A 17,545-nucleotide genomic window follows, 5' to 3' on the forward strand; every position below is an offset into this window, starting at 1 on the left:
CATTCTACTAAAGAAGTAGATGAGGATGACCCATAATGGAAAGATACTGCTAATTTATTTGGGTATTTTAAATATGTACCAAAAAACCAGGGTTTTAAAAGTGACCCAGGCGACCGTTACCATGGCAATGAGTGACGAGAAACACTTAATTCACCCTTGTTATAAGTTTTAGTAACAGTATATTAGGTATATTTATTCTTTTATAATCCTTATAAACCTTTAAAAAGGACGCTTTCATAGACTATGATGATCGGTGGATCAATCGTGGTACAAAAAGATAGATGAGTGTAGAAAATTACAGCTACTATATAACTCAGTCAGGCAAAAATGAAAACCAAATGCGGTGACATAACACCACAATCCACACGCCGATTGATACCTCAAACAATACTCGAGCCGTAACCTTTGGACCGACAGTAATTAAATCAAACCGTGATATTGAACCATTCAAGGTGATCACCTGCCGGAGCGTCGCGATTGAATCAATGAAGTAACTCGACTGATTCGTTAGCGTAACTCGATCAGAGCAATTGTGGGCCAGCGGCTCAATCGGTGGCGCCAGGCAAGGGCCGCGCGACCCGCTAATCGAATTGAACCCTACTAATAGATCACTTACTGGTTACGGGGCATTCGTATTGTACATAATTTGTTATCCTTTCTCAAAACAATTTAAGAGCTTAGAGGTGCGTTGGTATTTGGTATGTTAATAGAATTGTTAGTTTTTATTATTTAATTAATTATCGAAATAATATGACATGTGAAAATGTTTCCCTTTGAATATTCGTGATGTGTTGTGGAGGTGATGGTGGTGTATTTGTACTTGTAATATGTACTTGGTAATACCTAATGTATAGAGGTAATAAACAAACTGGAGGTACTCGGTTTTTTATTCATGTTTTAGCCTTGGTCATTTAGAGGAAGTAACAACGCTATGTACAAAAACATCTCAATTTATTTATTTATTAATTCTCCTTACAAAACTTTGTTAACGGAGCATTTATATGTATTAATCATGCTGCACCTTTTGCTGCACAGGTAAAGTCCCTACAAGCGCTCATCATCAATGTGGAATTCCTTGAAATCTGATATTTTTCAGAGGAAAATACGAACGAAACAGTACTAGTAAACCATGTATTTAAACTCACATTAACACAGCAATTTACATACAATTATAATAAACAGTAGAAATAAACAACAGGCAAACCCATTTGCGTAAGAGCCGTGAACTATTTAACGTACCTATAGGTTGCGATGTAACTCTAGAGGGTAGGGTCTAGAGAGCGTGAAACGCCGGAGTGGGTTTAGTGGGTAGGGCCAAATTCTCCCCCTCTCTTGCCAGGAGAGGGGAAAGGAGCGGCGAGTCCCACACACTGTGCATAAACGCATTCCCACTCCGTCAAAAAAAAAGGGTCTTAAAAACTTAGATTACCTATTAGGTACACTAAGAGAAAAATCATTAGTAAACTAAACCAGGAATTAAAAAACAGTTCTGTACTGGGGGAAAAAATGAAGTTTAGTAATAATTATAGACGTTTCACTATTTCTGTAAAGTTTATTTATTTCTACAAACAGCTCAGTAATCCTAAATCTAATTTCAACAAACAGATAATAGAAAGTGCAAGAAGTAATAGAAATTGTAAAAGTCAATTTGTTCCTATTAGTTGACTCTCCTTGTCCCCGGATTAAGTTTATTTTTGTAATTCTAAGTGTGTTTTTGTTATCCTTTTCTCTCAGTGTACCATTTTAATCAGGTGCACATATTAGTCAATACCCACGTCGAAGTATCCTTAGATAGCAGTAGCCACAATATTTAATTCAGCCGACGGCTAGTCGATCGATGCACCCGACCAACGGCGCTATTCTAATTCGATCGTCTTATGTAACTAATATCACACGTGGACACGGAGGCCGCGAAAAATATTATATCGCTAGCGTTTTGATACAACTCGGTAGTACACCTTTCGTTTCTATCCAACTGTATATTTTACGTCGTAAGAACCACAAAATGAATGATTTATAAACTGATTTGATTATTTTTTGAGCTTAAACTTTCTTAATGGATCCTCTCCACAGAACTGAGATCAAGTAGGTATGAACAATCAACGATCAATCAAATCGGGCGCTACCGAGGGAGAGCCGCGACGAAGACCAGTACCTACCATTTTTTTCTCGTATAACCCTTATACAAAGTGGAATTCATTGACTTTAATCAAATGTAATTCGCACTTTATCCGATGTTGTTAGTGACGTCATGACATGACCTCGCCAAAAGTACCGACGACTGCTGCCAGTTGCCTACCTACTCGTACTTAATCCAGAAGACATTTCTTCTCGGGCCTAGTAGTTAAATACATTTGAAACCGAGATTGCCCACAATGATACGCAATCAAAGATCAGAAGATCACACATGCGTCTGTTGAGCGTTTCTTCTCTAGGTAAATAACTAAGTACTTAATTGATTTTCCCTTTAACGCGTCAATTATGGTCTAAGATCCCACGATCCCGTTTCTACGGTCGACCTTCACCAATCTGTCTGACGGATGAAACTATGAAAATATGAAAGAAAATATGTTCCTGAACATAAAAAAATAGGGTTGCCTAAAGAAATCCGGTCAAGGCCATTTTTAGTAAATTTTTGAAAAACAATTTTTTTATTCAAATTTCACCGATTTGTCTGACAAACGAAGTAAGTTACAATGGAAAGTATAGAACTTGTACAACATAAATCAACTAGGTTGCCTATCTTTTTCCGGTCACTATTATGTGGTTGCCATGTTTAAACAGGTGCGTTTTTATCGATAATTGCACTCATCTGTCTGACGCTTGAATTATACATCAAAATGTTGGTAATTTTATTGCGAATACAGTGGCATAGGGTTGCCTGCGAAAATCCGGTCACAAATAAGGGTTGCCAGGCTTTTAAGTAAAATAAGAAGGGAAGACTTTTACCGATAACTCATAAACGGCTTAACCTATCAAGTTTGTTTTAATTTTGTTTGAATGAGTTTTTTAAGCACTATTTTTGTGATTTTTTTCATATTTTTTGGATCAATGGTTCAAAAGTTAGAAGGAATACCCGTATTTTATTCTTTCTAAATTTTTATTTCCAAAACGGTTAACTTTATCAAAAATATTGTTTGCAGACCCATATTTATTTTTAAAGACCTATCCAACGATACCCCACACTGTAGGGTTAAAACGGTAAAAAAAAATCACGTACATTTTGATTATTTCAAAGCGATTATTTCCGAAAACATTCACTTAATCAAAAAATGTTATTCTAAGACCCCTATTTATTTTAAAAGACCTATCTAACGATATCCCACATCGTAGGGTTGAAGTGAAAAAAAAAACTCGCATACATTTTGTTTCGTAACAAGCGATTTTTTTCGAAAATGTTCACTTTATCAAAACATGTTTCTAGAACACACTTATTCATTTTAAAAGACCTATGCAACGACATCCCACACCTTAGGGTTGAAACGAAAAAAAAAACGCCACACATTTAGTTTCTTTCGAAGCGTTTAATTCCGAAACTTTTCACTTTATCAAAAAATGTTTATAGAAAACCCCCATTTATTTTCAAAGACCTATCCAACGACACACCACATTATAGGGTTGAAACGATGTAAAAATATTCACACACGTTTTGTGTCTCTTAAAGCTATTATTTCCAAAAATATTCATTTTATCAAAAAATGTTAGGTAGTAGTTAGATAGATATTTTAAAATAAATAGGGGTCTTAGAAAAACATTTTTTGATTAAGTGAATGTATTAGTGTTGAGTCGCTCACTCGTGAGGCACCTCATTTGTACCACTCATTTTGTTAATTTGACGCAGTACTTCATACCGCAAAAATGTCTTACATCACTCCTCTATTCATTTTACTCATTTACTCGCGCGCATCACAAACACCTCTTGCCACACAAATCATTCACACACTTCAAATTTAAAAAAACTCTTATCCTTTCAATTTCACTCGCGACCTTCAAAACTCATACGCTCCTCATAACCTCGCAAGAGAGTCCCTGGATCGCGCGAGGCGCTCGAGGTGCTCGCCCGCTCGCCGACACTCAAAACTCAAATGAAGAAACGAGTAATGGACGTAATGGTCCACACTGTCAACTGCCGAACTACAAACCTTATTGCAACGACAAAAGGTCCACCGAGAAAAGCATTGAGTTTGTACCGCTCACCGCCTCTCTGTGACATGAACACCTCAATCCTTTCAAAATGAAACAATGAATTAGAAATACCCAAAGAGGGAGTGAGACAGACACGCGCCGTACTTCAATATCGCCTCGCGTCACCACCGAAAATACGTTAAAAATTAAACACGAAAGACAACAAGCGTAAGCGCTGCAAGCTTTCATACATCTTACGCCTTTTTGATCCTAACTTACGTGTCAAAATGGCGCGAGAAATCAGTCTCAAAACGAATTTCGACGTGTTGCTTCTCTGTCGCACTTGTAAATTCGTACGTAAGTGTGACAGGAAGGCAACATGACGAACTTGGTTCGCGGTACGCCCTCTGTATACCAGGCGGGCATTTACGAAGCTTGCTTAGAAACAGAAATCCCTTAAGTAACTTAAATATTATTGAAATATAATACGGTAGCGTACACAATTTATGATAATTTCAATAAGTTTCAAGTTTATTAAATAAAAAATAAGTATAATTTTCATAGGTAAAATAAAAATGTAGATGTAAATTATACCGATTTGAATTTGCAATACTTTTTATTAACATTCTTTGTAAACGTCGAACTGTCAAGTTATGATTATGACATATTTATATTTATTTTGTTCGTACTTCGTTCACTACCTAGTTAATTTTAGTTCTCTAATACCTAATACCTAGTGATAATTCTTATAATCATAACAAAATATGGACATAGTTTTTGCCAGTAAATATACCCGCGGATCTTCCTTGGTGCCTTTTGCATGAAAAAATGAAGTGTAAATGTAGCCGGTGCGGCAGGCGCGAATGGTGCTTTGTTTATTATCATATTGATGATATTACTGTTAAATTATCTGAGGTGGTAAGTTAGTCACTTCTATATAATAATGACTAGTGAAAATATTGAATTTGTTCTCCTTAGTTTGTTAAAAATGTGGTAGTTTTATGGTTAATAGGTACTTATGAAATATATCACTACATATTATAAAACAAAGTCCCCCGCCGCGTCTGTCTGTTTGTGGGTTTGTTTGTATGTTCGCGATAGACTTAAAAACTACTGGACGGATTTTCATGTGGTTTTCACCTATCAAAAGAGTGATTCTTGAGGAAGGCTTAGGTGTATAATTTGCTAACCCGTGCGAAGCCGGGGCGGGTCGCTAGTGATTATTATACTTAAAATTATATCAAGTAGCAAGGAGGAGGTCTAAACAATCTAACAATAAAAAAGAGCTACATTAGAACAAGTTTCATAAAAGCAGCAAATTAAGTTAGGTACTTTATGTTCTTAGTTTGATTCTAAAATTATCTTTCTCCTAAAAGTTCTATTCTTAACCTCCAGAATTGCACTCCAATTAAATATTACTACTTATTTATTTATAAAGGAAGTGATGAATACATAAATATGTATATACATTAAATATTTTTGTCGCCGTTGGAGTTAATGGAATAGTCGACGCTGAATATATGCTAGTACCTCACCTCATTTGAAGTAAGACATTGTAACACCTCATTTTAGAAAATGAGGTACTCATACAAACTCATTTTAAATTGATGTCCTACCCATCACTAGAATGTATTCGGAAATAATCGCTTTGAAAGAATCAAAATGTACGTGATTTTTTTTTACCGTTTTAACCCTACAGTGTGGGGTATCGTTGGATAGGTCTTTAAAAATAAATAGGGGTCTGCAAACAATATTTTTTGATAAAGTTAACCGTTTTGGAAAGAATAATTTAGAAAGAACAAAATACGGGTATTCTCTCTAACTTTTGAACCATTGATCCAAAAAATATGAAAAAAATCATAAAAATAGTACTTAAAAAACTCATTAAAACAAAATTAAAACAAACTTGATAGGTTAAGCCGTTTATGAGTTATCGGTAAAAGTCTTCCCTTCTTATTTTACTTAAAAGCCTGGCAACCCTTATTTGTGACCGGATTTTCGAAGGCAACCCTATGCCACTGTATTCGCAATAAAATTACCAACATTTTGATGTATAATTCAAGCGTCAGACAGATGAGTGCAATTATCGATAAAAACGCACCTGTTTAAACATGGCAACCACATAATAGTGACCGGAAAAAGATAGGCAACCTAGTTGATTTATGTTGTACAAGTTCTATACTTTCCATTGGAACTTATTTCGTTTGTCAGACAAATCGGTGAAATCTGAAGAAAAAAATTTTTTTCTTAAAAAATTTATTAAAAATAGCCTTGACCGGATTTCTTTAGGCAACCCTATTTTTTTATGTTCAGGAACATATTTTCTTTCATATTTTCATAGTTTTATCCGTCAGACAGATTGGTGAAGGTCCGATGTATGGGGGATCTCCTACTATTAGTAAGATTTCATCAGTGCTGTAGGCCAGTTAGGTAAATTGCACCAAAAAGTGTTTGGTTTGCATTTGCACAACTGGCAATATTCACATGCCTTTAATTGTAAGCCTAGTGTTCTCAACCTGGAAACGTGATCGGTGTCGCTGTGTACTCGATAAGTCTATACCTGCGGCCGTACCGTATTATCAACAGTACAGCACGGACATTATCAAGTTAATAGGTTCAGTCACCTACGCGACCCAGTAAAATTATCTGTTTTGCGATTAACTTAACGGTCTAGAGGTTGTAAGATCTTATGTCTCAGAGTCTAAATTAAAGATTTCAGAGGGCCTTGCCAAGGTGACAATCGTTAATAGAAAACGCCAATTGAAACTTAAGTAATGTATGGAAATAGTCCCGTTACTTTTCGAAGCATGTGTCATTCCGATACATTTTTAACCGACTTCCAAATCTCAAAAGGAGGTTATCAATTCGGTTGTATTTTGTTTTATTCATATGAGAGCATTATGAGTTTAGTGTTAACCACTGGCCTCCTTTGAGGAACAGGAACTGTAAAAGCGTTCCTTTAATAGAAGAGAAACAATACATTTTATCTTGCATTCCTTGTCTGTTAATATTTATTTTTCGTTTGGCGTTTGTCGATGTACCATTTTCATCTTGGCTAGACCCCCAGGAGCCGAATTCGATGACTGACGTATACATGGGACGTGGCAGTCGTAGTAATTACTTGGATTGGAGTGTCGTGTAACAGTTTATCTCACTAATCAATCAATATTTAGATACAAATCTTAGAGCATTCATAAAGGAGTCTATCGATCACGACAAAAGGGAAGCTTGAGTCATAAAGCTTCCGCCATCAAACGAGAGTGTACCAGTTACCGCGATCTTTAAATAAGGTGATATTGATATTGAGATACCACTAACTAAAATGTGATATATTGTGTCAAACATAACGCGCTTGATTTTTAATATAAAATTACTTATAGAAACAAGTTAAATAGAGACAATATATTACTTGATGCTCAAATATTACTATCTTTTAGGGTTCCGTACCCGAAGGGTAAAAACGGGACCGTCTGTCTGTCTGTCCGTCAGTCTGTCACCAGGCTGTATTTCCTGAACCGTGATAGCTAGACAGTTGAAATTTTCACAGATGATGTATTTCTGTTATCGCTGTAACAACATATACTAAAAACAGAATAAAATAAATATTTAAGTGGGACTCCCATACAACAAACGTGATTTTTTGCAGTTTTTTGCGTAATGGTATGGAACCCTTCGTGCGCGAGTCCGACTCGCACTTGTTTTATTTTGTGTAATTCGACATTTAGACTACAATTTAGAGACTGTATACATCTGTAATAAAGTATCTAATATTTATTTCCATATTTATAATTATATTATTTAATTTTTAGTTTTTTATATTGCTTGTAAAATTTTGAGATGCAAAAGTGCCCCTGTGGCTTATTTGCTGAATAAATGTTTGATATGTTATTATATGGAGAGCGATTTTTAGTTGAACCACGTTGAACTCAAGCTTACATCACTAAGCAAATACCTAATATATCAGAATACTAGCTGACCCGGTGAACTTCGTTTCACCTAGGTACATGTATCTGTTGCATCGGTTCACTATTATATGACTGGTACGAAACAGGCAACATTATACTAAAATATGTCAATGTCTTGCATTCAAATAAGCTTGTGGAATATTACGCGAAGTTTTCAAATTACACACATCTTTGATTCCAAAATAATCATCATTTTCGAATTCTGCACTCCCTGAAACCTATAAAACGACACCCATGACGACTTTCATGACAAAGTGCACGGCAGACATCTTGGATTCCAAAATAGTCATTATTTTCGAAACCGGTACTCCCTAAAACCTATAAAACGACACCCATGACGACTTTTATGACAAAGTGCACGGCAGACATCTTGGATTCCAAAATAGTCATTATTTTCGAAACCGGCACTCCCTAAAACCTACAAAACGACACCCATGATGACTTTTGTGACAAAGTGCACGGCAGACATCTTGGATTCCAAAATAATCATCATTTTCGAATTCTGCACTCCCTGAAACCTATAAAACGACACACATGACGACTTTCATGACAAAGTGCACGGCAGACATCTTGGATTCCAAAATAGTCATTATTTTCGAAACCGGTACTCCCTAATACCTATAAAACGACACCCATGACGACTTTTATGACAAAGTGCACGGCAGACATCTTGGATTCCAAAATAGTCATTATTTTCGAAACCGGCACTCCCTAAAACCTACAAAACGACACCCATGATGACTTTTGTGACAAAGTGCACGGCAGACATCTTGGATTCCAAAACAGACATCATTTTCGAAACCGGCACTCCCTAAAACCTATAAAACGACACCCATGATGACTTTTATATCAAACTGCACGTCAGACATATTTGGATTCCAAAACAGTCATCATTTTCGAATTCTGCACTCCCCAAAACCTATAAAACGACATCCATGACGACTTTTATGATCAAGTGCACGGTAGACATCTCGGATTCCAAAATAGTCATTATTTTCGAAACCGGTACTCCCTAAAACCTATAAAACTACACCCATGACGACTTTTATGACAAAGTGCACGGCAGACATCTCGGATTCCAAAATAGTCAGTATTTTCGAAACCGGCACTCTACAAAACCTATAAAACGACAACCATGATGACTTTTATGACAAAGTCCACGGCTAACATTTTGGATTCCAAAACAGTCATCATTTTCGAAACCGGCACTCCCTAAAACCTATAAAACGACACCCATGATGACTTTTATATCAAACTGCACGTCAGACATATTTGGATTCCAAAACAGTCATCATTTTCGAATTCTGCACTCCCCAAAACCTATAAAACGACATCCATGACGACTTTTATGATCAAGTGCACGGCAGACATCTTGGATTCCAAAACAGTCATCATTTACAAAACCGGCACTCCCTGAAACATATAAAACGACATCCATGACGACTTTTATGACAAAGTGCACGGTCGACATCTTGGATTCCAAAACAGTTATCGTTTTCGAAACCGGCAATCCCTAAAACCTATAAAACGACACCCATGACGACTTTTATGACAAAGTGCACGGCAGACATCTTGGATTCCAAAATAGTGATTATTTTCGAAACCGGCACTCCCTAAAACCTACAAAACGACACCCATGATGACTTTTACGACAAAGTGCACGGCAGACATCTTGGATTCCAAAACAGTCATCATTTTTGAATTTTGCAGTCCCTAAAACCTATAAAACGACATCCATGATGACTTTTATGTCAAAGTGCACAACAGACATCTTGGATTCCAAAACTGTCATCGTTTTCGAATTCTGCACTCCCTAAAACCTATAAAACGACATCCATGACGACTTTTATGTCAAAGTGCACGTCAGACATCTTGGATTCCAAAAGAGTCATTATTTTCGAAACCGGCTCTCCCTAAAACCTATAAAACTACACCCATGACGACTTTTATGACAAAGTGCACGGCAGACATCTCGGATTCTAAAATAGTATTTTCGAAACCGGCACTCTCTAAAACCTATAAAACGACAACCATGATGACTTTTATGACAAAGTCCACGGCAGACATCTTGGATTCCAAAACAGTCATCATTTTCGAAACCGGCACTCCCTAAAACCTATAAAACGACACCCATGATGACTTTTATATCAAACTGCACGTCAGACATATTTGGATTCCAAAACAGTCATCATTTTCGAATTCTGCACTCCCTAAAACCTATAAAACGACATCCATGACGACTTTTATGATCAAGTGCACGGCAGACATCTTGGATTCCAAAACAGTCATCATTTACAAAACCGGCACTCCCTGAAACATATAAAACGACATCCATGACGACTTTTATGACAAAGTGCACGGTCGACATCTTGGATTCCAAAACAGTTATCGTTTTCGAAACCGGCAATCCCTAAAACCTATAAAACGACACCCATGATTGACTTTTCTGACAAAGTGTTTGGTTGCCATCTTTTTTTTTACGTACAAATATGACCCCCTGTCAACTTTCAATCGAGATTTAATCGAAAATTTAGTCGATTAATATTCAGATTAGTTCAATTTCAATCGTCTACTAAATTAATCGCGAATAATTTAATCGACGATTAAATTTGACGATCAACTTTTTTATTCGAATAATTAGTCGAATAAAAAGTTATTCGTTTAATTCTCATCTGTGGTCAAGTCTGTCGTTTCGATTCAAATGACATTTTCGTAAGTTGATGAAAATCGACTAAAAAAAAACGATACAATTAAAACAAAACCCAAAAGACAATAAAATGAAATTCGATGTGAAAGAAAGGTTATTTAATAATACATAGTTGCAAAAATCGGCATTAAAATCGATTCGACTATACGTTTATAATCACTACATTCTACATTTGACAAACGTGATGTAACCTTATGGTTAGCCTCATCACTATAGTGCATGCATAAATATAAATATGTCAATCCGTTGTAATTACTGTCACTATTTTTCAATTTTAAAATCTCAAATACGGCGCAATCCTAATATTGTGGATATATCTTGTCGGTTCGAAACCCTTTTTTAAATACGTTCTTTAATTTGAGGTAAGAGTTTACCGTATCGACGGGATGAACATCAAATGTTTGACAGGTAAGATACCTAGGAACATTTTGTATGGGAATGATTTTTCTTTCATTATTTTGTTTTCGTCACTTTTTTCAATGGTTTTAACAGTTATTCTGCTATTCTGGGCCGAGACTAATCCAACAAATCAAAAACCATGAAAATCGGTCCAGCCGTTCTCGGGTTATGGACGCTGGAACAAACACGACTTTGTTTTATATATATAGATATGGGCAGGTTGATAAGATAAGTATGTACCTACGGTAGGTTGCTTATTCGTACACATGCTTACACAGATGAAAAGTTCAGAAGCATGTTTTTAGAATCTTTTTTTAGTTAAAAATAAATGTCAGTAGACGACTAAATAGGCAACTACCAACTAGAAATGAACATGAATGACGCGTAAGAAGCCATAACCGCCTCGACCTTGACATTGAGAGCGTCATATCTTACGACTAGTCAGAGGACGGCGCTCTGCGATCATGACCACATGACCGTTTTTTGTGTTCGACACTTGCTTTATGTACACCATTGATCATCGCTGACCTGCTTGCATTATGTGCGCAAGTACGGCGTGCCTCAAAACTACGTAAACAATGTAGGAATTTTTCGTTTTTCGAACTATTATTATAAACCGTAACTCGTAAAAGTATCATGTAGTGGGCTTGACACTTGTTTTTTTTTTACGTAAATCTCACTACCCGAGGAGACCGTACTAACAGGTACCTAAATCATAAATGACCAGATGCTGCGAACAGTGCCAACCGAACCATGCTCATTGCCGTGGACGAGGTACTGGGATTTCCCTGCCGTTATAGCCGTAGTAGGTAATCTAATATATATGTATGTATATGAGTTAAGATCGGTTTTCCTAGGATAGCGGTGCCGTCATATAGCGGCCATCTCCATACTAAATAAGGATCTATACGGCTAAATATGGATATCGTAGTACAGTGAAACCTGGTTAAGTGGGACCTGGATAAGGAGAAACCTCTATAGCTGGGACTCATGGTGCGGTCCCGACACTTTAGCACTGAATTACGTCTGTTAGCGAGATAAAACAAACCTCTATAACTGGGATTAGTTGTTGTGATTTTATAGTCAGATTTACCTCTATAAATGAGACAGAGAGTGTATTTTACCTCTTTTACTGAGACTATATTTATAAGATTACATTTTCCAAATTGTTTTTTTAGAATTTTATAGGAATTGACCTCTGTATCTGAGATAAAGTCAGTCTATGACCTCTCTAACTTGGACTTTATTGATCAATTTCCGTATTCTTACTAAGTCTTAGCAAAGAGGATTTGAAGAAGAGAGTTACTGTCATGGTAAATTATGTAGCTACAGTTCATTTACTGCCATCTTTCGACAGAAGATTAAACCTGTTTGAACGCCTTTGATTTTGATCCTTATTCTTCAACTGATATGTGTTAACTTTTTAAATATTAATATTCACGCCATCTACTCGAGCATAGGCTGAAGGTTGTGGCGCCATCGCTCGAAAACATGGAACCATACTTTTGGCCTATAGTCGAGTAGATGGCGTGAATATTAATATTTAATAAGTTAACACATATCACTGAAAGAATAAGGATCAAAGTCAAATGGCGTTCTAACAGTTTTATGTCCTGTCGAGAGATGGCAGTAAATTTACAGTGGCTACATAATTTACTTTGTCAATCGGTCTCCATCTCTTAGTCTATCCACAAATTTCGCATTTGCTTAATTGTGTCTAAACGACTTCAAGTTTCATTTAGTTACTTTATGTAGTTAAAACTATCGAAACGAAAGCTGAAATCTTGATAAGTAACACGAATAAACACATGTTCATTTAATAATTTTCTAAGAGGTAATGAAGTCCGTATCAAAAATTTAAAAAAATCTATCATTTGAAAATAGAATCATTCAAAATTAATTTAAAGAAATAATTAACAGTCTTAAAAATATTTAGGGACAAGGATTATTTTACCTTATTTATTTTTAAAGATAATTACAAAATACCTTATTAACCCCCTCTATAACTGAAATATCTTCTATTGTCACCTCTATTAATGGGACCCTCTGTAAATGAGACAGAAATTTATTTGTACATGGCTAACTGAGAGCCTAGGTAAGTGGAATACCTCTTTAAGTGAGACAAATCTGCTCGTCCCTTGAAGTCTCACTTATCCAGGTTTCACTGTATTTGTATGGAGACGACCGCTATATGACGGCACCGCTATCCTAGGAAACCAGAGCATAATAAGGGACTGCTAATCTTACGGTCACGCAACGCAATTTCCACCGGTTTGGCATTAATTTTAAACAGTTGAGGAAAATGTTAGCTGAATCGGCTCCCGTTTGCCTACAGAAATGTTTTAGGCCCTGGCACTAATAGCAATATAGGGTTGGACGACGATTGGACTAGATTTTTTTATAGACTGATATTGTTATTGACTGTGAAAGACATTACTGCGTGATTTTAATTTTATGTTCTTATAATATTTATTCAGCTCAGTGTCTGAAGGCAACAAAGTTGTATCTTGCCTAATTTACGAGTTTTAAATTCTTGGCGCGTTGCCAAATTATGGAAGAAAACAGCACAAGTGCGTACCTTTGGTAACAGACTGCTCACTGAACCCACGTACTTAATACCAATGGCAAAATTCCATTATTGAATAACGGAGCTACGTAACCATTTGCGTTTATTTATTTATAATTTAACATAGTGTGTACAAAAAAACAGTCAGAATATTCGTAAAACTTAAGAAGACATCTCTTCCTAAGTCTAAATGCGACAATCTAAAGGGATAGATTTAATTTAAACTCATTAACTGTATGTATAGGTTTTTCACGCTGTCATGAGGTTCAAAGTGCACGGTTAGTGTTCATGTTGGTAACTGCGGTCAACATTTGGGCGCGTGCCGAGCGCCGCACTCATGAGAGTTTATCTTTAGAGCAGGGGGCGAATCAGAGGACACGCATTGCAAATGAATGTCATCGTATCCCAGTCGAGATAGCGAAATCGGAGACTTCTCGAATACATCAGCACTATCGTGATAGATGCCGCGATAATCCCGTGTTATCACGTGGCGTTGGTGCCGCAGCGATGGCACGTGACGACACCGCTGTTGCCAGCTCAATAACTTTTGAAAGGCAAATTAAAGGAAGCGCTTCAAAACTTCACTTTGACATTTGATTTTCTATTGTTTCCGGAAGACCTTGAAAAATTAGTCTACTATAAACCCTTGTCACTGGCAAGATATTGTAGTTAGTTAAGGGCACTAGATCAAGTGTTCCGCCTGGCATCGATCGTGGCATGAGGTACCTATCTTAATCCGTATCCTTATGTTATTCTTTAGTTCTCCAGCACTAAAACAATTAAATAAACTTATTTTTAAGTCTGTTCAGTATTACCTAAAGCTTTTAAGCATTTCTAAGATGAATTCTAATTTTTCGCATAGGTACACAAATTTAAGTAGATAGGTCTAAGCTAAATGTAACCGTCTATCAAATGGAATTAATCGTGATGGCACTCGCTGGATGACGTGCCAGTTATCTAGTAAGCGCCACCGTGCGTGACACTGACACAGATCGCCACGCAAGGGCGCCGGTTTTGAACCACTTGCTGTAAACATTGTGCGAGTCGGCAGCTGGTTGAAAATGTTTAAATTCTCTTAAATACGGCGTTTTCAACTAAATAACACGTTCAAATATCGACCTCGCGCCTTTAAGGAAAATTGTTTAATAATAACGTTTACTTTATAGTAGTGAAGAATGTTATGTGTTGTCATCCCTTCAAGTAAACACGGCACGGTAATACTCGTAGGCCAAAAAAACATGACTACATACTACACGTGCTAAACTAAACTCTGCTCTAATTTTATTTGTCTTAAGAAAATAACGGCGTCCACAAACAGGTACCTATTAAGCATCATAAAAAATGCAAGTTACTAAGATTGTCTTTTACATTACTTTTTTCTTACTGTAAATTGTCTTATAATGTAAATTATGCACTAGAAATTTACACTAAATGTACACGCATTCATTTTTACAATAGATCACTATGATTAATTAAATTTAGCAATGCAGGTGCCTAGTTAATGTTTCCATTTACATATGAACCTAAATAAATAAATAAATAAATAAATATTATATAGGACAATTAATTTACACAGATCGACCTAGTCCCACAGTAAGCTCAATAAGGCTTGTGTTGTGGGTTCTAGACGACGATATATATAATATACACAAATATATAAATACATATATATATATATATACATAGAAAACATCCATAACTCAGGAACAAATATTTGTGATGAACACACAAATAAATGCCCATACCGGGATTCGAACCCGGGACCTCCTGCTTCGTAGGCAGGGTCACTACCGACTAGGCTAGGAGGCCGTAAATAAAAATAACATTAATTTAAAAATTGTGAAAAGTCATAAAACTTTAAAATTGAAATCTGAGGTAAGGTAGCAGAAGGTTAAGGAGTTGGCAGAGGACCGGATGAGTTGGAGTTTGCTCCACCAACAAGAGCACAGCTCTTAAATATACAGAAGAAGAAGCAAAGTAATCCTTTAAATTACTTCCTTAAAGCTATATTACTAACTTACCTATGTATTTATGTACCTATCTACACTTTTAAATGTATCTTAATTAGCAGGGACTAATTAAATTCCACATTATCATGGTTACATGTCTGAATTGTATTGTAATGCGTAATAAACACTTAATTCAATTAAGTATCAGCATAGTAGAGATTAAACCAACACATTTACATTTTTTAATAATGACTATCTAATTCAAGAAATGGAAAACTACCAGGAATCTTATCAATCTTATCATGTGCAACTATGGTGATATTTCAAAATTGTTTGTTTGATAATCTTAGGCAAGTTTTGAGTTAGTTATGCTGCATATTGTCTAGTTATAAAATGTTACTTTACTGTTAACTTTCAATATTGGACTTTTAATAAATATTTTACGAATGCATTCAATGTTGCCATTATAACTGTAAACAATTGATGGATTTAGTCTAAAGATGAGATCAGCATTTTCATTGTATCATGTTTTAACATTTATGCATGTGGATATGATTGTGGCGTGTTTCATGATAGCGTTGATAATGTTGAGCCGATTTTGATGAAAGAGGCTACAATCTACGTTTTAATGACCCCTCAATTTATTAAAAAAAAACTGTAAAACGAAAAAATACCTAAAAGGGTTATAGTTGGTAAATAAACTTTTTACTTTTTCTTGTAGATCCTGTGTATAAAATAGCTTCTTGGGACTATAAAATTTGGTTTAAAACGTACTGTATATGACGAAAACTTCACAAACATACAAACGAAAGATAAATTACATAAATTTTTACAAAATAAAAATTATATAAAAATGTGACACAGACCTAAACCGTAGTCAGCCGTTATAAGTAATATTTGTATTCGATACGTGTAAGGTTTTTGATAAACTGAACGACACTCGAGATAGGACACGCTACCGAATGCCTCACCGGCAGTCGAGTGCTGCTCGCTAAAATGGGCCCTTGGTAAGGAATAATAGCGTTGAACCTTATTCATATTGAAGGTTCACTAATTAGCCTAGCATACCTGTGAAGATTCATTAAGAAAGAATCCTATTATTACATAACTTCAAACTCAAAATGTGGCCAAGTAGGTTATATAAAGTAATGAGATAACACCAAAAACAGTAAAGAAAAACGCGGTATTTGCATTGTTAAGATAAACTTAAATACAATATATGATTATTTACCTGCACTTCTACTAATTTCGTAGATGTAATTCTGAACAGAGCCATTTTTGATCCCGCCGAGCGCCAAGTCTCACGTACCAACCACGCACAACTACTAGAGTAGTTGCAGAGCGCGCGGAACGAACGAGTAATCGATCGCGTTCGAATGAATGGCCAAAGACAAGCAGCATCACACGACCGGATCTGTCACATGTGTAAATTTTTTGCATTTTATATTGTATTGTGTTTAAGTTTTTGCTATTATAATAGATTATTGTTTGATTTTAAGTTTGTCCTATAATATTACCAAATTGCGTAGCAATTTCATTTTTTGTACTGAGTGATGAATATTCTCAATCGTGCAATTCGGACCTGACTTAACTGTCACTGTCATTTAAAAAATGCTGCCAGCATTAACAACTGTTCATCAAATTTATGGAATAATGATCGCTACTCGGTGTCGTCCACGCAATGACACGATAAAGTATAAATACTGTCAATTTCTTCGTACGATGAGAAATAAAGTATTATTAGTCACAGTAAAAGAGACGTGCAAATCAAAACTTCATTGTCGATATTTTAGCAACACCTCGGTCACCTCGTGTTTTGATGGGATATTCATTT

At 35.9% G+C, this 17,545-nt stretch overlaps 1 protein-coding gene across 1 annotated transcript in view; it reads right to left on the minus strand.

Annotated features, from left to right (window-relative positions):
• The window catches only part of LOC134803959 (probable citrate synthase 2, mitochondrial), a 30,684-nt gene extending 13,585 nt beyond the window's left edge, over positions 1–17,099 (minus strand). The window contains exon 1 of the mRNA XM_063776798.1: positions 16,943–17,099. Within this exon, the coding sequence (XP_063632868.1) occupies positions 16,943–16,987 (45 nt within the window). The 5' untranslated portion in view covers positions 16,988–17,099. The remainder of the gene's footprint in view (positions 1–16,942) is intronic.
• Positions 17,100–17,545: the final 446 nt, after the last annotated feature.

This window comes from Cydia splendana, chromosome Z (assembly GCF_910591565.1).
Source record: "Cydia splendana chromosome Z, ilCydSple1.2, whole genome shotgun sequence".
In the NCBI taxonomy this organism is placed as follows: Eukaryota; Metazoa; Arthropoda; class Insecta; order Lepidoptera; family Tortricidae; genus Cydia; species Cydia splendana.